This window comes from Culex quinquefasciatus, chromosome 3, assembly GCF_015732765.1.
Source record: "Culex quinquefasciatus strain JHB chromosome 3, VPISU_Cqui_1.0_pri_paternal, whole genome shotgun sequence".
In the NCBI taxonomy this organism is placed as follows: Eukaryota; Metazoa; Arthropoda; class Insecta; order Diptera; family Culicidae; genus Culex; species Culex quinquefasciatus.
In genome coordinates, this window is record NC_051863.1 from 26,019,754 (window position 1) to 26,041,825 (window position 22,072).

The 22,072-nt window shown below is 36.1% G+C and overlaps 1 protein-coding gene across 1 annotated transcript; it reads right to left on the reverse strand.

Moving 5' to 3' along the window:
* Positions 1-3,065: 3,065 nt before the first annotated feature.
* Positions 3,066-12,110, reverse strand: LOC6049281. The gene is made up of 3 exons (XM_038265807.1): positions 11,735-12,110; positions 4,259-4,719; positions 3,066-4,201 (listed from the first exon to the last, which is right to left on the reverse strand). Exons 2-3 carry the CDS (start codon positions 4,703-4,705, stop codon positions 3,242-3,244), a joined length of 1,407 nt encoding a protein of 468 aa, XP_038121735.1. The 5' UTR covers positions 4,706-4,719; positions 11,735-12,110; the 3' UTR covers positions 3,066-3,241.
* Positions 12,111-22,072: the final 9,962 nt, after the last annotated feature.

A 22,072-nucleotide genomic window follows, 5' to 3' on the forward strand; every position in this document is an offset into this window, starting at 1 on the left:
CTCTTAGACAATTTTATAGCAAATTTTCTGAACTTTAAAAAAAAAAACAAAAAAAAAATTATTAATTTTGACAGATGGTTTAAACCATCTCAACTTTACCAATTTTTCAACTGATAAATTCAGTTTATAAAAAATTGCGTACAAACATACCCAGTAGCGTGGCAGTGCGTGGCCCAATGGTTACGCTGTCCGCTTTATAAACGGATGATTCTGGGTTCGATTCCCATCTGCTCCAACCTTCCATCGGATGAGGAAGTAAAATGTCGGTCCCAGCCTTGGTTGTTAGGCCGTTAAGTCATTCCAAGTGTAGGAGTTGTCTCCATGCCATAAGTACAAACAACACACCAAACCAAGCCTACTTCGGTGGAATCGCTGGCGGCGGTTGGACTCACAATCCAAAGGTCGTCAGTTCAAACACTGGGGTGGAAGGTTCCTTGGAGTAGAAAGAGGTTTGGGTGCTCTTCCCATTCAAGCCTTCGGACTCCTAGGTTCGAGCAGAAACTTGCCATAGAGACCACAAAAGACCCGGGGGTCGTTAATGTGGATGATTTGATTTTTTTGATACCTAGTAGCGTACCCGGGCTCTTGTCGCACTAACTTGTCGCTCGTGCATTTTTGAGCCAAATTGAGTTAAGAACACCATTTGTGCAGCACACAAGGCCCGATCTTTTGACCTTCACAGATCCCCAAAATTCGGTTTCAATCCTGAGAGAAAAACCGAAAAAATCCGTACATTTTTAATATGAAAGAAGTTACAACCTTGTCGTGCTATCTTGACACACCCTGGAAATAGGTGTAAATGCGACAAAGCGCATAGGGAATTCAGGTCACAACGCGTTTGACATATGTAAGTACGAGCTTGGCTATGGTAGCCATTTGTAATTATAACTTAGGATTCCGGCAACCAAATTCAACCAAACTTCAGGAAAATGTACAGAATGGTTAGCCAAACAAAACTCATTTGTTATTGTTTACATTGCGTACTCTATTTTTTGGTTATTCAAAAGTCAAACATGAAAACGAGTTTTTCTCGTAACGTCAAAAAGCGACACGTTAGCGTGACAGCTTCGAATTAAAAAATATTGGAAAAGTTATTTTCAACAATAGGGTCCTAAAGCCCTAAGTATTTTTTTTGTACAACGATTAAAAACACGCTTAAAAACCATTTCTGATCACTTTAAAATAAGGGTAATTCTCTACCAACTCACACGAAATCGGGAAAAGTTGCCCCGACCCCTCTTCGATTTGCGTGAAACTTTGTCCTAAGAGGTAACTTTTATCCCTGATCACGAAACCGAGGTCCGTTTTTTGATATCACGTGACGGAGGGGTGGTACGACCCCTTCCATTTTTGAACATGCGAAAAAAGAGGTGTTTTTCAACAATTTGCAGCCTGAAACGGAGATGAGATAGAAATTTGGTGTCAAAGGGACTTTTGTGTAAAATTAGACGCCCGATTTGATGGCGTACTCAGAATTCCGAATAAACGTATTTTTCATCGAAAAAAACACTAAAAAAGTTTTAAAAATTCTCCCATTTTCCGTTACTCGACTGTAAAAAATTTTGGAACATGTCATTGTATGGGAAATTTAATGTTAATTTAATTTAATTCTCGAATCTACATTGACCCAGAAGGGTCATTTTTTCATTTAGAACAAAATTTTTCATTTTAAAATTTCGTGTTTTTTCTAACTTTGCAGGATTATTTTTAAGAGTGTAACAATGTTCTTCAAAGTTGTAGAGCAGACAATTACAACAATTTTGATATATAGACATAAGGGGTTTGCATATAAACATCACGAGTTATCGTGATTTTACGAAAAACAGTTTTGAAAAAGTTGGTCGTCATCGATCATGGCCGTTCATGGTCACCCGCGACAGACACGGACGACGAAACAAAGAGAAACGCAAAAAGTAACTTTTTCAAAACTTTTTTTCGTAAAATCGCGATAACTCGTGATGTTTATGAGCAAAACCCTTATGTCTTTATATCAAAATTTTTGTAATTGTCTACTCTACAACTTTGTAGAACATTGTTACACTCTAAAAAATAATCCTGCAAAGTTAGAAAAAACACGAAATTTTTAAATGAAAAATTTTGTTCTAAATGAAAAAATGACCCAATGTAGATTCGAAAAGTACATTAAATTTCCCATAAAATGACATGTTCCAAAAAATTTTACAGTCGAGTAACGGTAAATGGGAGAATTTTTAAAATGTTTTCAGTGTTTTTTTCGATAAAAAATACGTTTTTTCGGAATTCTGAATACGCCATCAAATCGGGCGTCTAATTTTACATAAAAGTCCCTTTGACACCAAATTTCTATCTCATCACCGTTTCAGGCTGCAAATTATTGAAAAATACCTCTTTTTTCGCATGTTCAAAAATTGGAGGGGTCGTACCGCCCCTCCGTCACGAGATATCAAAAAACGGACCTCGGATTCGTGATCAGGGACAAAAGTTACCCCTTAGGACAAAGTTTCACGCAATTCGAAGAGGGGTCGGGGCAACTTTTCCCGATTTCGTGTGAGTTGGTAGAGAATTACCCATATAAATGTTTCATAGTTAAATTATTTAAAAACGAAGGTTTCAAACAGTTTGTGTGAAACTTTAAATTACTGCGTACCTACTTAGATATGCCTCACCTTTTGTCTTCTCAGATCCCTAAAACCGAACAAACTCTGTGCATTTTTGTCACTTTTCATTACAACCTTGTCGTGCTTTCTTGACACACCCTGGAAATTGATGTAAGTGCGACATCTGGCCAAAGGGATTTCTGGTCAGAACGCGTTTGACACAAGTACGGACCGACTACAGTAAACATTTTTAAGGGACTCCAGCAACCAAATTCAACCAAACTTCAGGACAATGCACAGAATGGTCAACCAAACGAAGCGTGCTTGTTTTTGTTTACATTGCGTACTCTCGTTTTTTTTTATTCAAGGTCAAACATTAAAACGCGTTTTTCTCGGAACGTCAAAAAAGTGACAAGTTAGCTCGACAGCGTCGAATTGTAAAATATTGGCTTTTTTTGCATCAGCTTTTCAGATTGTCGAATGGTTTAATTGTTGGTAGAAAACGTGATCTTTATTTAAAAATACTCATATTAAATATTTAAGTTTCGTACAAAAGTCACAACCGATCTACAGCTCTACCACATAAACTCTACATCTACAAATGGTCCTACTTCTACTACAAAAGTACACACCCTCTCTCTACTCTAGAACATCCCAGCTCCCCTTCAAAGATGCCTTCCATAGTAAGACCGATCCTGCTCGTAGTGACCACCTTGATCCTGGTACCCTCCGTTAGGTCGTCCTCCCATCTTGACCGAGTATTGTCGCCGACCCGCTGCCCCATTCCCGTTGCTACCACCTCCGGCTCCTCCGTTGTTGTTGTTCTGCCCCGGGTTGTCCTGCTGAACGCCGAGATCCCGCACGATCTTGATCGGCGTTGAACTCACGTACTTGTCGTCTTTATTTCCACCCGCGGAAAGCGGATTTACGGTAGACGATTTGTACGCCCCTCCCAGCGGTCCCTTCGTGGGGAAGTTCGGATCGTACCGGTTGGCGAACTTGTTCTGGTACGGTCGATAGCGCAGGTCTACGTTCGGGGGCGTTCGGACTATTTCCGGAAGGGTCGCGTAGTAGATGATCCGGCGGTTGCGGGACGGGATGTAGACCGGGGGTGGGACGTTCGGGACGTCCATGACGTCGTTGGAGAGCAGGTAGTTGCGATCGCCGCGGTAGTACGAGGGCACGTCGAACCGCTTGTCCGGATAGTAGTAGTAACTGGGGAAGGTGTAGCGTGGGAAGTAATTATCGTAGTCGGCTTGGTCGTACCGACGTTGGTAATAGGCGTCGAAACGGTGCGGGGACGGTGGATGCATCCGATCCATCATGTCCCGATGGTACTCGTCGTACTTGTTGTAGATCTTGGGGAACATTGGCGATTGGGACTGGGCGGAGAAGGAATCGTACACGCGAGGTGCCGCAGGGTATTCGTAGAACAACCTGGCCAGCGGCTTACGGTACAACTCCGGAACGACCTTGTCCTTGTCCTCGCGCGTTTCCGGTTCATTTGGTCTACGCTGGGTGATGAAGTTGACGCGCGGAGCACGTGCCTTGATACCTTCGCTCATCATTGAAGCTTCCGCTTCAGAATCTATCTCCTCTTGCTGGCTCGGAGTCGGCTTCTGCACCTAAAACAGAATCCTGATTACTAAAATACCCCCAAAAACACCAACTCAAACCCATACCTGATACGGCGTCTTGACCCAGGCCTCCACAGTCCGTTGGTTCATCCGTTGCTGTTCCGGCTTGGGCAACTCCTCGGTCGGTTTCGGCGGTTCCGTTACCGTTCCTTTCTCCTCCTCCCCACCGTCGCCGCTACTCCTTCTGCTTCGCTTCCTGGAAAGTTCCACATCCGGCATCCGCTGGCGGAAGTGACTCCTCAAGCCCGGCGATTCCAACACCTGGTACGGTGGGGCGTCCCGTTTGTCGCGGATCGCCCGGTAGTAAAACGGTTCCAGCAGACTGCGCTGCTCGTAGAAATCGTCTTCGGGGTTGATTTCCGTGCCGGCGGACTCCAGGTCGTACCCCTCGAGTATCTCCATGTCCTCGGGGATGTGCATGGAGGAGGTGAGGGTTAGGGCGAGTGCTGCCAACAGGCAGATCGTTGGCGCCAACCGGAGATGGGGCGTCATTTTCGGGGGTTTATCTGGAAAATAAATTGAATTGTATAAAGATTACTAGCGTCATCTGGGGCGAAACGGGACACATGGAGCGAAATGGGACAGCTGTTTTAGCCTTGTTACTGTACAATATTTGGATGAAATTGTTTGTCACTCATTTGGAATTAGAGGTGGGCAAAAAAAGAGCAAGCCGCTCAAAGAGCCGGTTCACTAAAAAGAGCAAACAAACCAAGGTTCACAAAAAAGAGCCGTGGTTCTTTTTGAAACCTTGGTCTCTTGAAAGAATTGCTTCAACAAAAAAGATGGTTAAACTTGCATATTTTTTGAGTTTAAAAATATAGTTCATTGAATTTCCAACAAATTGTACTTTTTAATTTGATTTTGAGGAATGAAAATGTTATTCCATAATTTAATGCCAAGTTTGTCAAAATTGTCGGTGTTTTTTTTCAAGTTATTTAGGATAAGAAGTGCAAGTTAAAGAGGAGCTATTTCCGGACTATTGAATCGACATATTTCGTTAGGGGATGGTATATTGCATCGATTCCGTGATATATTGCAACTTTCTCATCAATTTACATTTAATGACTCTTAATAGCACTTGTGCCAATAATTCTAGAGATTTTTTAAATGTCGTATAAACATATGGAAGACATTAGTATAAAGGGCCTTTTAAAAAAAAACTCTAGAATTGAATTACACATAAATGATTTCAAGCCGATTTTTTTATTTGATTTATAAAATACTTTTCATAAAAAAATCGAAAAAGAACGAAAGAGCCGTTCAAAAGAGCCGCCCATTTTAATAAGCGCTCGAAAAAGAGCGACTCCTAAGAAATGACCATTTTGTCCACCTCTTTTTGGAAGGTATTTTTTAATACATATTATTAGGAGCGGCCGTGGCTTACTGGTCACGGTGTTCGCTTTGTAAGCGAATGGTCCTGGGTTCGATTCCCATCTGCTCCCAACGAGAAAGTATAGGAAATATAAATCTTGAAACTCTGAACATGAACGAAAAATCAAAGTCGCTCGAGTCGGGGTTCGATCCCCCGTCCTTTGGATTGGTAAGCAAAAATGCTAACCACTATGCCATCGCGACTTGGTGAGCTATGATTGGAATTAGGAATACTGTTACTATCAACTATATACGCGCTGGGTCCTTGTCCATTTGACAAGGGTTCGGAAGTTCTAAATAACGTTTGAATCCGATTGGTTCAAACGTTCTTCAGGGCGGGGCTTGTCGATAAAGCTGAAAGTACCTCGCGCTCGGCTAGCCAGCGTAGAAATGGGTCACCGAAGCTCGGCAGAGCTAACACCTTCCAAATGCCTATGCGAGTTATTTGCATGTATAGAATGCAGATCTAAAAATATATGGAAACAACTCAATTTGTAAGAAGCGACCGCGTGGTCCCGTTTGGTTGGTTGCACACACACACACACACACATTTTTTAATACATATTATTTGTTAAATCTTTATCAATTGTAGAGAGAAAAACTCTCAAGTTTTATCGTATTAATTTTTTCTTGTGACCAGCAGAAGTGAAAATCATACAAACTAGGGGAAATATACCATTTCTCAGCCTATTTCTATTATCGGTCTATCAGCACTTTGATCATGAATTACAGCTTTCATAAAGTGTTTTTGACTGTTCCAAGGTAATAAATAGCTCAAACAAAAGTGAGCAAGCAACTCTCGATTGTTGATACATCTGAAAATGTTGATTTAATAGCGCAAAACGGCAAAAGTGATGAGAATTGGTCGAACGGCTTAGACTGATTAAAATGGGTATATTTCCCCTAGTTGTCTTATAATTATGCCTAAAAATACTCTGTTCGTTTGTTTTGTGCAACAAAAAGCATATTACTTCTCTTATTTATTTTTAATTTTCCAAAAAATCGCAGTTTCAGCAAAAAGAATAAAAAAATTAATCTCACGCTTTAATTGATTTCTATATAATATAACACCGGGACCGGGATCCGTGGTGTAGGGGTAAGCGTGATTGCCTCTCACCCAGTCGGCCTGGGTTCGATCCCAGACGGTCCCGGTGGCATTTTTCGAGACGAGATTTGTCTGACCACGCCTTCCGTCGGATGGGGAAGTAAATGTTGGCCCCGGTCTAACCTAAAAAGGTTAGGTCGTTAGATCAGTCCAGGTGTAGGAGTCGTCTCCCTGGGTCCTGTCTCGGTGGAGTCGCTGGTAGGCAGTTGGACTTACAATCCAAAGGTCGTCAGTTCGAATCCCGGGGTGGATGGAAGCTTAGGTGTGAAAAGAGGTTTGCAATTGCCTCAACAATCAAGCCTCGGACACTTAGTTTCGAGTAGGAATCTCGTAATCGAGAACGCCAAGGCAATGCTGTAGAGCGAATAATTTGATTTTTTTGATGATATTACATGCAAACTTAAAACCAAATGTTTTCCAGTTTTATAGATTTGCAACTCAAAGTTCGATTTAAGTCATATCCAAAATATAACTTTTATGTATACCGTTATTTTCACAATCAAATTTTACGTTTTAAACAAAAATGGCAATGCTGTAGAGCGAATAATTTGATTTTGATTTTGACAAAAATGATATTTCTTTTCATTTTTAGGAAAACAAAGAATTAAAATGAAAATGTTAAGTTTTGAAGAATTCCGAAAAATAATCCCAAAACTTAAAAAAAAAATAAAAAAAAATCAGCATATTGGCTTGCAATTTTACATCGGATCTCTTGAATAAAAAAAACTGATCCGTTTTTTTTTTTTTTGGTTATGTTGCAACGTTTATTCAAAAATCAAAAAAATGAACAGTTTCAGTTTTTGAAAAATAATTTTAAAAAATAATGACGAAATAGGACATGGAATGTTAATCAAAAACTGCGTCTTGAACAAAATTTTGTAAAAGATTTTGATAAAAATTGGTGAACTTTATGTCAAATAAAAAAATTGAAGATCTATGAATCCATGAAAAACCAAATGAGCAGTTCTCTCAGATTTCGGTCATTCCATTTTTTTTGTATATATTTATCCGACTGATTTTCAACTTAATTTTTCGATGTAAAATCAAATTTGCAATCAAAAAGTACTTTACTGAAATTTTGATAAAGTGCACCGTTTTAGTGCACATGTTTGCCCACCTTTAAAAAAATATTTTTGAAAAGCTGAGAAAATTCTCTATATTTTGCTTTTTTGAACTTTGTTGATACGACCCTTAGTTGCTGAGATATTGCCATGCAAGTGTTTAAAAACAGGAAAATTGATGTTTTCTAAGTCTCACCCTAACAGCCCACTATTTTCTAATGTCGATATCTCAGCAACTAATGGTCCGATTTACGATGTTAAAATATGAAACATTCGTGAAATTTTCCAATCTTTTCGAAAAAAATACTTTCAGAATTTTTAAACCTTAACTTCGAAAAAAATATTTAAAAAAATTTTAAACCAAGACAAACATTTAAAAAGGGCGTAATATTGAATTTTTGACACCAAATCGATCAAAAAATTCCTCCAAAAGATACAGATTTTTGAATTTTCATACATCATTTTTGTATGGACAGCTGCCAAATTTGTATGGAAAATTATATGGAGAATCTAATGATGCAAAATGGCTTTTTTGGGCATACCGAAGGCACCAAAAAAGTTTCAGTCGGATAAATAAATACAAAAAAAAATGGAATGACCGAAATCTGAGAGAACTGCTCATTTAGTTTTTCAATAGTAAATACTCTAAATCTAAATCCCTCTTATGCCTGAAAATGCCAAAAAATATATACACTGAAATTTAAAAAAATCCGTTATTCTAGAAATTTTGCCTCTTTTCCTTATTTAGTAAGCGGGTTTTTTGGATTACTTAATAAGGAAAGGAGCCAAAATTTCTAGAATTTAGGAATTTGGTACAATTATTTTTTTTCAGTGTAGCATTTTTTTACAATGTCACATTTTACCAATAATTAATAACTCATTTTTGCTCTAAATAAAAGGACTTTCTGGAGAAAGACATTATTACTCACAGAATTCAAAATGAAATATAAAGATTGATGTTTGATTTTGATTTATTTTGAGAAACAAACAAAAGTTTAGTTAAAGCATTTCAAACCAAAAATGTCGGATAGCTGTTCGCAAGAGATGTCGAACAAATTAAACCTTATTCCAAACCTTTTTGGAAACTTTCAAAGGTTCTTAAGAAACCTCAAAAACCCATCCCTTCTTTAAAAGATGGTGATAATATTCTATTAACTAATGGGGAAAAAGCTCAAAAACTTGCTCAGCAGTTTGAGAGTGCTCATAATTTCAACTTGAATGTTTTGAGTCCTATTGAAGATCAAATTTCAATAGAATTTCAGAATATTGTTGACCAAGAATTTTCATCAGATGAAGTTTTTAATACGGATCTGAATGAAATAAAATCTATTTAAAAATATGAAAGCCCCTGGTGAGGATGGCATTTTTTACATTTTAATTAAAAAATTACCAGAAGCAACTTTAAGTAGCTTGGTCAAAATTTTCAACAAATGTTTTGATTTGGCATATTTTCCCAGTAGTTGGAAAAATGCCAAAGTAATTCCGATTTTGAAACCGGATAAAAATCCGGCTGAAGCCTCAAGCTATCGGCCCATTAGTTTGCTTTCATCTATTAGTAAATTATTCGAAAGAATAATTCTTAATAGAATGATGACGCACATTAATGAAAATTCAATTTTCGCTGATGAGCAGTTTGGATTTCGCCTTGGGCATTCAACTACTCATCAGTTGTTGAGAGTTTCAAATTTAATTCGAAGCAACAAATCTGAGGGCTATTCTACTGGCGCTGCTCTTCTAGACATAGAAAAGCATTTGACAGTGTTTGGCATAAAGGTTTGATTGCGAAATTGAAAAGGTTTAATTTTCCGATTTATATCGTGAAAATTATTCAAAATTATTTGACGGATCGTACTCTGCAGGTATGTTATCAGAATAGCAAATCTGATCAACTACCTGTATGTGCTGGCGTCCCTCAAGGAAGCATTTTGGGTCCAATTTTATACAATATTTTTACTTCTGACTTGCCTGATTTGCCCCCAGGATGTCAGAAATCACTTTTTGCTGATGACACAAGCATCTCCGCCAAAGGCAGAAGCCTTCGTGTCATCACAAGAAGATTACAAAAAAGCTTGGATATTTTCAATTCTTATTTGAAAGAATGGAAAATTACTCCAAATGCTGCAAAACTCAACTTATTATTTTCCCTCACAAACCAAGGGCTGATTTTCTTAAACCAAAAAGTCATCACATTATAAAGATGAATGAGGTAAATTTAAAGTGGGAGGATCAAGTGAAATATCTTGGACTTGGTTTTGACAAAAACCTTACTTACAAGGATCACATTGAAAGTATCCAGGTTAAATGTAACAAATATATTAAATGTTTGTATCCACTTATAAACAGGAATTCTAGACTTTGTCTCAAGAATAAACTGTTAATTTATAAACAAATTTTCAGACCTGCCATGCTTTATGCTGTGCCGATCTGGACAAGCTGTTGCTTAACCAGGAAGAAAAACTTCAGAGGATTCAGAACAAAATTCTGAAAATGATTCTGAAACTTCCTCCCTGGTTCAGCACCAGTGAACTTCATCAATTAGCCGAAGTTGACACTTTGGATGTTATGTCCAATAAGATAATTGATGCATTTCGAAAAAAATCATTGCAGTCTTCAGCTACATTGATCCGCTCTTTATATAGTTTATAAGTTAGTTTTAAGGTATCCCTTTTCCCTTTTGTACATGTAGGACCTCCTACATTTAAAATCACTGAATAGCGAAAGCTACAATATTTCATGAATAAATGAAAGTTGCTAGTATTTAAAATTGAGGTGAAAAGTCATCGTTTGTGATTGGACACTCAATAATATTTTAACAGAATGAATGTACATGGAAAAGAAATTTGAATAAATATACATAAATTTAAAAAAAAAAATGTCGGATAGCTAAAAATGTTGTTTAAAATTTTGCAAAACTCAATTTTTCCGCACTCTTCGTTTTTAACCAAATTTGTATACCTCGTTAGATAAATGAACGACTCATGCTGAAAAAACTTTCTATTTGCTACTTTTTGCACAAACTACAATAATGTTCGCTTTTTTTTATTTTAAATAACTCTTTTTTATTGCAACAGTTTAATGATATGTTTGGATTATTCCAAATTTCAGCGGTCTACAGTACAGGAATTTGGTATACCAAATTGAAATGAGGTCATGCACTTCTTCTATGTCTGACAATATAAATCAGTGATCAGTCTAATAAAAGCCATTGAAACCAACAATCAAAATAAAGGTAGGGTCAAACCCACAAAAAACCTGCACAAATCTACTTGACAAAAACCAACATCAATCATGACTTGTCAGGAAGTTAGAGCTGAACGATTGACATGATGCAGTTTGAATAGAAACTTACAGCTCGCCTCAATTCAAATCCGTAGTCAATGAGCACAGACTGAATTATAGATCGAGATGAATTGGTACCGGAACATGCTCAGACTTAATTTGTCACCCCTCAACCTGGCCATACTTTGCTCATCCAACCAACAAGGTCACTCACTCATTAACCGATGAGCTTTGTTTTAGAATGACGGAACGCTATTCCGGATTAGTTACGTCACAATTGCCTATTTTTTGTATATTAGTTTTAATATATTTTTGAAAAAAAAACATTGAATCAAACTGTTCTGGTTTATACGAATTAAACTTGTACAAAATTATATGAATTTAACAAATGGAAATTAATATTGCTCATTTCTTATAATATAATAATAGTTTATGCAATAAATTGCAAAAAGAATTTTTTTTTCGACAAGTGCTGAAAAAAACAAGTTTCGAAGGAGTTCCATACAACATTTTTTTCAATTCCGAAAAGCACCTTTTGAGTGGAATTATAAGTCAAATGTTCACGTATTTCAACTTTGTAGCATTTATTTTGAAAAGTGTTACTATTCGATTGTGTAATTTTAGGTACAGAATAGTAGGCCTTTTTGTCGTACAAGAATGACTTATTATTCACCATTATGTTAAAAGCCAAATCTTAATGTTTACCTTTTCTTGTATTCCAGCTATTTCAACTAATCCTGCTCCAATATGAAGATTTTCACTCAATACAGTTTATATTATGTCACTTTTGCAACTAGTCTTCATGTTTGATAAAAAAAACTTTTCCGTTATATGACTCCCAATTCCAATTCAAACACTTTTCCAAAATGCTGCTCAATTTGTCCTCACTCTACAGTTTGCCAATTTTCCGCACGCAAAGCTCCAGGTTTCGTAACTGTCTCCCCCAAAATTCCACTCTAAAAGTTCCACTTTCCCTCCGAAACTAAGGCTCGCACGCACAAAACTGCCGCAAAACCGCACCAGCAAAAAAAGCCCAAACCGATCCGACCCGTACCGAACTTCGACCACGACTGAAAATGTCTGCTCGGAGTCCAAATTCATCAGTCGCATTCTCAGTCAAAGGTTTTATTTTTTGTCGCACCTGAAAAAAAAACACACGCGCCACGGCTGAGCTGTTTTCAGCCGAGCTTTTCTTCTCCCAGAACAATAGAATTTTCCGCCATCCAAGTCACCAGTGGAACCAAACAGCATGCATGTAGATCATCCCAGAACGTGGTACACGATACGAAACAGAGTGGCTTGCTGTGATGGTTCTGAATATCACCCTGTTAAGCCCACTTTGATCAATTTAATTTACTTTCCGCATTAAATATTATTTCATAAGAAGCCATTTCGCATCATTAGTTTTCCCATAAAAGTCTCCTTACAGTAATATGTGGAAAAGTCATACAAAATGGACTTGTTAATATTCGAAGATATATATTGAGAAGATTTCTCTGATCGATTTGGTGTCTTCGGCCAACTTATAAGTTATAATTAGGACGTTGCATTAAAAAGTACACGGAAAGTAATTTCCCCGTTTATATTTAACATTTTATCACTTAAAATTAATTACCAAAATAAGCATATTTATAATTTTTTTAAAACAAAATGACAAAATCTGGTACAGGAAATACAATTTTTGTTGAAAAATAATGATTTTTGAACAATACTATTCTCTGCTTCACGTTTTTTTATTATTATTTTTATTGATAATGTTCATGTTTCAAGTTATAAGCATACCAGGTTTTTTCCTACATTTAAAATATTTTGCGGAGGTCAAAAATCACATGAAAAAAAGATTTTTTTACATTGTTGATGTGACCGCTGGTAGCTGAGAAAAAGTTTTTCAAGTATCAATTTGATGAACAATCAGTTTTTCTCAGTGCTCTCTTACAAGGCCCTTATTTTTCAACACACAATATCTTGGAAACATTCAATGTTTAAAATTGAACTATTGTGAAATGTTCTACTTTTGAATGTTCAAAAATAAAAAATAAAATATTCTTGATAATATAAATCTCTAATTTCAAAAATATTTCCTAAAAGCTTCAAAGCAAAGTAATAGTTTTCGAGACAACGTCAGTTTAAAAAATGAGGCTATCTCTGCGTTACCTGCACTTCGATTTCACAGGTTTGTATATTTGAAAAAATACTACAGGGCTGCTTTTCCTTCATTCAATTTTTTTTAGAGGCAGTATTTGTAAATTCTGCTCGGTTTGTTCTAGAGGTCGTATTGAGGTGCTCCGATTTGGATGAAACTTTCAGCGTTTGTTTGTCTATACATGAGATGAACTCATGCCAAATATGAGCCCTCTACGACAAAGGGAAGTGGGGTAAACGGGCTTCGAAGTTTGATGTCCATAAAACCTAAAAAATCTTAAAATTGCTCGCATTTCCGTAAAACTTAATCAATTCCAACTTTCGTAGATGCATTTGAAAGGTCTTTTGAAGCACTTCAAAATGAGCCATAGACATCCAGGATCGGTTTGACTTTTTCCCATAGCTTTTGCAAATTACTGTTAAAAATTGTTTTTTTTTTTAACCTTAATATCTTTTTGCAACAGCCTCCAACACCCATGCTCCTATAGGTCAAAAGATAGGTTATTTCATGTACTATAAGCCTATGGTATTAACTTTTTGGCCAATCGCAGTTTTTCTCATAGTTTTTCGATCTTTCTACAACAAACATTTTACAACGTTAGTTTTTGCCCTGTAGGCCTCCATAGCGGCACTTTTTGGTCTCAATTTCGTCATATTCGGAATCCTCGAAAAAATTCACGTTAATTAGAAGTATTGGAGTTGTAAATTTGATTGGAAAAATTGCCATTTAGAATGAATTAAAATATTTTTTTAACAATTTGTTAGATAAGGGGTGAAACAGGTTTTCGCCTACTTGATACAGCATTTAACGCATTGATCGCAGGGTAAATAAAATCAATTTCTTTTTTCAAAAATGTATTATTTAATTATTTTTTAAATCAAATTTACCACTCCAATACTTCTAACTAACGTGAAATTTTCCGAGGATTCCGAATATGACGAAATTGAGACCAAAATGTGCCGCTATGGAGGCCTACAGGGCAAAAACTAACGTTGTAAAATGTTTGTTGTAGAAAGATCGAAAAACTATGAGAAAAACTGCGATTGGCCAAAAAGTTAATACCATAGGCTTATAGTACATGAAATTACCTATCTTTTGACCTATAGGAGCATGGGTGTTGGAGGCTGTTGCAAAAAGATATTAAGGTTAAAAAAAACAATTTTTAACAGTAATTTGCAAAAGCTATGGGAAAAAGTCAAACCGATCCTGGATGTCTATGGCTCATTTTGAAGTGCTTCAAAAGACCTTTCAAATGCATCTACGAAAGTTGGAATTGATTAAGTTTTACGGAAATGCGAGCAATTTTAAGATTTTTTAGGTTTTTTGGACATCAAACTTCGAAGCCCGTTTTACCCCACTTCCCTTTGTCATATTTGGCATGAGTTCATCTCATGTATAGACAAACAAATGCTGAAAGTTTCATCCAAATCGGAGCACCTCGATACGACCTGTTACACATTGGTGAAAACTCGCTCTTAAATAGCAAAAATATGCAGTTTTTCAAAATCCGGAAAAAAGCAATTTTGTTTTAAAATTTATCAAAAATAAAGGTCTGTCATTTTCGATAGCACATTTAATTTCGGATCGAAAAATGATGTTTTAAATGTTGTTTGTCAGTACTTTTTCAAAATTCATTTCTCCGACACCAGAATTTGCGCCATACTAAACTCTAGCACAACAGATGTCATAGAGTCCCGGTAATCATATCAACTAATTTCGAAAGTATAAAATAATAATATTTTTGGAATATTTTTTTTGCGAGATAATACCACGATTCTACTTCAAGTGAAGGGTGACCATTCAAATTCAATTTTCAAATTCACGACTTTTTCCAAACATTTCCAAAAAGCTAATTGGTGTTTCTTATCTAAAGAATAATTTCAAACAAATAACTCTCTTTAAAAAAAGTCAATATCATCATCGAAAAAAATGAATTAATAAATCCAACTGTTGGCAATTCTTGTAAACACGGAAACTGAACAACAAAAAAAAACTTTAAAAATGTAACTTTTTAAATTGACAAACGTGTAACTTTTGATACTTCTTTTCAAATAGAAATGGCAAAAAGTCAAAGATAACTAAATTTAACATTTCATTAGTGTTTTTTACAAATTTCATCACCATTTTTTATTCAAAGATCGATTAAAACATAATTGCTGATGTTATTCTTTCAAAGGTTTTAGCAAAATAATAAGGAATTCATAAAAACATATTTTCGCCAAGTTCCATATTTATTTTTGTAATTTTTAATATTGAATGTTGATTTATCTAGTGGTCAGTATTCAACCTTTTTTTTCAAAGAAATTTCAATTTGATAAATTACCTACTATCGATAAAGCTTGATTTTCAGTTTTCGAAAAACTTAAACTTAAAAATGAAAAACTTTTTTTCGTTTTGAAAACATAAAGAACATATAGAAATTCAAACATTTTTCTTTAAATAAGTGGAAAAACAATCATAAATTTATGTGACAAAATTAAGTTTTTCGAAAACTGAAAATCAAGCTTTATCTATAGTAGTTAATTTACCCATACTCACAAAAAAATCAAGGGCAGCACTTGAAAAAAAAAACAGATTAAGTTTTTACCATATTTACCATAAAAAACCATTGCAAAACTCAAGTTGGAATCTGTTTTTAAATATTCAATCTATGTGACAAAATTAAATAGAATCATAACTCTAAGCTGGCCAATGGCCATTAGTCTCTATTTTTATATTAATTTTTCATCGACTTTACCCTTCCCGAGCAGACGGAAATAACGTGGGAATAACATTTTTTGATATTTGAAAATACTAGGCCAATAACATTTTATGTTATTTATAACAAGATTTGTTATTCGCTGTTATGAATTTTTTGTAATTGTTATGATTGTTATTGTAATAACAGACTAATAACATTTTTGGTTATTCTTCGAACAAATCTTTGTTATTATTTTTTGTTATTTTAACAACTAATCCTATCATCCCAATAACAGTTGAAGTTATTCTTCCATAACAAAAAATGTTATTCCCAAGTTGTCTTGGCTTTCAACATATATCAGACCAATAACAAATTTTGATATGATAACATAAACTGTTATTAAACTCTCATGCAAAAATGGATTTTGCATGAATATTCCATAACAATTTTAGTTATTTTAACAGTATTTGTTATTGAAATGGCATGAATTTTGTTATTACCGTCTGCCCGGGTTTGTTTGATGAACAAATATTAATAGAGATCATTTGATTCATTAAAAATATTATGAAAATCTGTGTCAAAGGCAGCCGATATTTATTAAGGCTTTGAATGTCAGCTTGTCCATACTCAAATATATTGAAATAGTGAGTAGAGCCTAAAATTTAAAGTAATTTACTAATGCACAATTGAGTGAATTTAATTTTAAAAAATAATTTTCTAGTACAATACTTATGCTTGAAATAAATGCTTTTGCCGACGATTTTTGGCGGATTTTGGCGAATTCCCGATTTTTTCCTGATTTTACCGATATCCTGACTTGAGTGGCCACCCTGACTTCGCTTCGACTGACAGGAGGAGCCGAACTAACACGGTGTTAAAATCAGCAAGATGAACTGAAATTCAGCATAAATTTGCCTGTCAACCTGGCTTGTTGTGAATATTTCCAAAAAGTCTGTTGAAAACTCAAGGTAACCTTTGACAACAGCCAACATTTTGTTCTGCGGCTGTCATGCGGCCATTTTCCTGCGGCCGTTTCAACGCGCGTGAACTCTGCTTATTGACGCCCTCAATAATAATTTTAAAATCTTAATTGTTTTCTGAGTACAACACAAAAACTTAAACAAAAATGCAAAATTGTAGGGAATAACTACTTGAATGAATAAAACAAATAAAAATTAAAAACAATTTAATGGAAAACAAAAAATGATTAGTTATGAATGAGATTAAATGAAATAAATACACGACAAGAAAAACTTTTTGTTTACTTTTCATTGGAATTTCTCATTTCAAATAATATTTAACTGGAGTTTTATAATTCTATTTCATAAAAAAATGGAAAAAATAGCGAAGGCGACATTTTTTAATTTTTTTAAAGCCTATTTTTTTATTCGAACATCAACTAAAATAGTTCTAACTAGTCAATAAAATTCAATTTTGGATAAGTTTAATTAAACGTCCAGATTTAAAAGGTCAAAAACATCACTCATATACCTAGGCCCTATCTGAACAAAACAGTGTTCAAACTGCAGCATGACTCAATCACAACAACCCGTATACGAAAAATGTTACTACCTTCTATGCTTTCCCTCCACTCAGAAAAAAAATATTCCCAAATCAGCCCGGCTCGCCGCCGAGAGAGTGGTCAGTAACCGTCCCCTGAAGCGTAAATCCGCAAACATCTGCCCGCGGAACGTGTCGCCGCCGCACGTTCGTCATGACATGATAGCAGAGTTCAGAACACTTTGAACGCCGATTGTTCGCGATTAAATGGTGCAACATGCGTGTAATTTAAACCATGTCACCACATAAACCACGACGACGCCAAAACCGACGACACTTTTTCAGAGCCTACTTTGAATACAATGCCGATGACTTCGTGATTTGGAATGAAGTTTGGTTCTGGAATGCCATTCAAAATGTGTCGATAAACCCAATTTCCCAATTTCGACCCATTGCACCTATTTTGGTCGCATTAGAATCGTTCCAGAGTTTTCCACCAGCAAATCGCCTACTACAATCTGAAAAAAAACGGAAAAAGCTGATTGATTGTTGACAATCGGTCATAAATTCGACCGGCTATCATCACATAATCTCGCGCGGCCAAAGCTAATTAGCCGAGAGTTGTAGCGGAAAAACAAACAAAACAAAAAGGGCAGAAGAATGCAACAAATGCAGATGTTCTCGATTTTTGCATAAAATTAATGGGGCGAAACGCGTTGTTGGCTTGGCGTGTGGCCACTTGCCACTTGGTGATGTTTCGGAAATGGAAGTTACGTACCGTACGTAACAGGGGCAGCGAAAGCGTGTATGCTTGTTGGCACTCTGCAGGTGGGTTGGTTTTTATTCTGCATTTAGAATGAATTTGGCCCAATTACGATTGCCGTATGATGAGCGTGAGCTTGGTACGTGAAAGTAAAAGTGCATTCCCGGTTCGGAATTCGTGACGAATTCGATCAATCTTAATGGTAAATAAATGTTTGAATCAAAGCTTCTCAAAATTAAAGTTCCTGTACGGGTTTAGAAATTCTGTAGAATTCTTAATAGAGGATGAATCTTCAACTTTTCGGCAAAGCTTGATTTAAAATTTTGAAATTAGGCCGTTGCAAATATTTTCCAAAGTATTTGTCGCTTTCTCTAGAACAACGCAACATTTTTGCAATCAACATCAAAATATTGTATGGTATAAGAGAAATCTATGAAATAAAAAGCGTAACGCCTCCGCGTAAAAAGAGGTTTCTCTGTAGTTGATACTACTAGCACATAACTGCCAAAACGACGTAAAAGTCACTGGGCAAAAATTGAATGAAGTTTTGAAACCTTTGTTGTCTCATTATATTTTAAAGTACAAAATAAGGCTTGGGCTTCGTTTTAAGGCTCATTTTATCAAAATGCAATTTTTCCTAGATCAGTAGTGTCCCTACCAATGATTTGCATCTATTTAGGGTATTTGTCCCTATTTTGGGCCTAGTACCTATTTTGGGTCTACCAAACTTAATTCAACGAAATTGAGCATTTCACCACATCTGCCAGGAATCTGCCATTAAATAATGATACGTGCAGTCATTATCTTCATTTTGGTGGGCAAGAATAATTTACTTTTTCCTTCTAAATTAGAAATAAAGCAATAAAAATAGCACTCTTCACTTTTTTCTTGGCAATTCGCTAGTTGCCCATTAGGGCGAAAAATTTCACCACATTTGCTTACCGCTTGTTGACACTCAGCGCCCGGCTTTCATCGCTCAGCACACGAATGAGAGCCGTCCCCCGAATCTCCAACCACCGGCAAAATGTTTTTATTGGTGGGTTGCACAATCCCGTTGCAAAAACAATCACCAAACTGCCACCAAATCAATAAAATAACTGATTAATAACATCGTCCATTTCGGAGAGAATGGCTCTATAATCAGTCCATTTGACACTTCTACAAATTTTGACAGTGTGTATGCGCTTTTCACAAGTTACAGTGTTTCTTACATATTACGGGCTTGTTGTTTGGCTACACAACAAATGTTCAATTATGTTTAAAACTCGTAAAGAATGATATAAATCATGCCCAAGCTAATTATGCACGTAATGCAAGTGAAATCAATCGTTCTAATGTTGATTTGTGGCTTAAAACATCACAATGTTTAAACATGTTTGTCGACCAAATTTGTGCGGCTGTACTGTACGAGCTGGAGCTGAACCGTACGTCAAAAAAGTTCGCCACGTGCTTCGAGATTTCAACCAATCAGAAGGTAGGCCGAAAATATGTACAAAGAAGGTCGTTTGCTATAAGCAATATCCCCAAAATAGGGACGAAAAATGTTTCAGTTTCTCGGGCTTATACAGAAACATAAAGTATTTTCGTCAAAAATGTGATTTAGTAAGAGCATTAGCATTAAAAAACCAACTTATTCATGTAATAAAAGCAAGGCTGCCTATAGCAGCCTTTGATAATACATCAAATAAAAAGTGCGCTCGGCTTAGTGTGTGTGGGGTCCAATCCAATACCCGCTAACCGGTAGCGAAATTATGGGAAAGTATAGTTTGTATCAGATTTTGTATATGCCGAATGCTGATACAACTTATCTCAGTCCCGGGTATTAGGTGGTGATAGCCCTCGCGCTGCTTCCAACGACCCGTTTCAGAATGTCAGAGCTCCTTGCGGTCCAATTCCGAGGTCGCTGAGCATTGTTCGGCCCCGCCTAAACATAGAAGCAAGCATCTGAAGGAAACTCGATCTATATTTAGACTTCCAATCCCGTCAGGCAAATCAGGGATCAGCGCGTATATAATATGAGAAGATAACATGTTTCAACACTACGGATAATTTCACTGCTAGAGTGTAAACCTTCTGATGGCCGACTGCTTAGCGTCCCAGACCACCAATCCAGAGGTGTGCGTGTGAGTTCGAATCCCACCTGATTCATTTTCGTTTTTGTTCATATTCAAAGTTCAAATTCTTGATTCCAAATTTCAAAGGTACCGGCCGGGATTTGATCCCTGAACCTTCTGCTTGTGAGGCAGAAGCCGTAACCATTAAGCCACGGAGCCGGTAAAAATAAGAGCGCTCGGCTTAGTAGGCCCAAAATAGGAACAAATACGTTATCCAGGTTTTTAAGCGAAGATGGCGTTCGAATGGTGAACGTCCCAAATGTCAAAATCGCACAGAAGCACCAACATTAGAAAAAAGTAATGGCGGTCATGCCATGGAACACTTTTTCCCAATGTTGGTATCACTACGTGATTTTGACATTTCGGGCGTTCACCATTCGAACACCATTTTCGCTTAAAAATCTGGGTAAAGAATGTTTCATCATTTCGTTGTTTTTGTTGAAAGCTTCTAAAAAACCTTGTTTGAGTAAAGCAAGTGTACCACATGAATGTTTAGTATGGAAAAAATTACACGGAAAAAAGATGGTAATATTCATCAGGAAATGGTGACAGATTTTGTGGCAAAAAAAATGATTAATTTTACCCCAGAATTTTCATCTGTTTTTGATGAATATTCATCAGGTTCACATTTTACACATTTTTTATGTAATATTACTCAAAAAAGAGGTAATATTCAACCTATCAAATTTTCAACATTCCAAAATTCAACTTTTTTTTCTGTGTACGAATTGCTTCAAAAACATATTTCATTGCACACAAAGAAAAAATACCCTAAATTTAAAAAGGTCGTTCGTTGGATTAAAAGTTCGCGTTGGTGAATATTCGTAGAAAGTTCAAACTTTTCAATTTAAAAGTTGGAAAGTTTTTGATACTACCATGCATTTATGGAACAAAATCGTTGTATCGGTTAAAGTGTTTTACTTTTAATTGGAAAAAAAACCTTTCATAGCAAGAATAAACAACATTTGATACTACAGTGATATTTTCACAATAATGAGCTTTATTCTAGGCTTGATTTTATATTTATTTTTAAAAGTTTTAAACAGTATGTTAAAAAAGACATTTTGTTATTGTATTAAACGCTTCTGACCAACATTCGAGTCCAAGCTGTAACGATTCTTACGTTACGACACCGGTCAATTCAGAAGTTTATTTGCCTGCATTTGTTTGTAGAAACGTCAGCCTGCATACATTTTGCTTTGTTTACGAGTTTGTCAATCTGTCAAACACAAAAAAAGTGCGAATTTGTTTGTGTGTTTGTCACAGTCTAATATCTCCTTTAGTATATTCCCTTCAATGTTTGATACTTGGCTGATAAACTATTTTTACTTTAAACATTCTTTGATGAACTTTCAAAAAAATGTGACGACAACCAACAACCTTTCCAGGCTGCGGGGTAGAATAGAAACCAAGCCGTTTCGTCTAATATAACGTTCAAGAGACCTATCCAAAACAGTGCACAGTGTTCGGAATGTCAAAATTAAGTGGAATAAATTGATAACTCCTTTATTTGACGTCCTAGCCAAATGGTGTCTTCGGAAGAGTTGTTGTACTTGATAAGGGCTATCTTTTGAAGTTATTGACATACAGGGTGACGACCTTCCAGGGTGTCAACCAAAAACTAACTTTGTTGGATGACGTTGTAGGGCTTTGGTGTCTTCGGCAAAGTTGTAGAGGAGAAAATTTCATGAAAGTTTGTCGAAGGCGCCAAATTTGTAGCTCTTAATCTACTCGAGATATACGCCATTTTTGCAAAAATGGTCCAAAAAAGCACTTTTTTGGTGATAACTCAAAATGTTAGCATTTTAGCGGCCTACTATGTTCTAAAGAGTTGTTTATGACA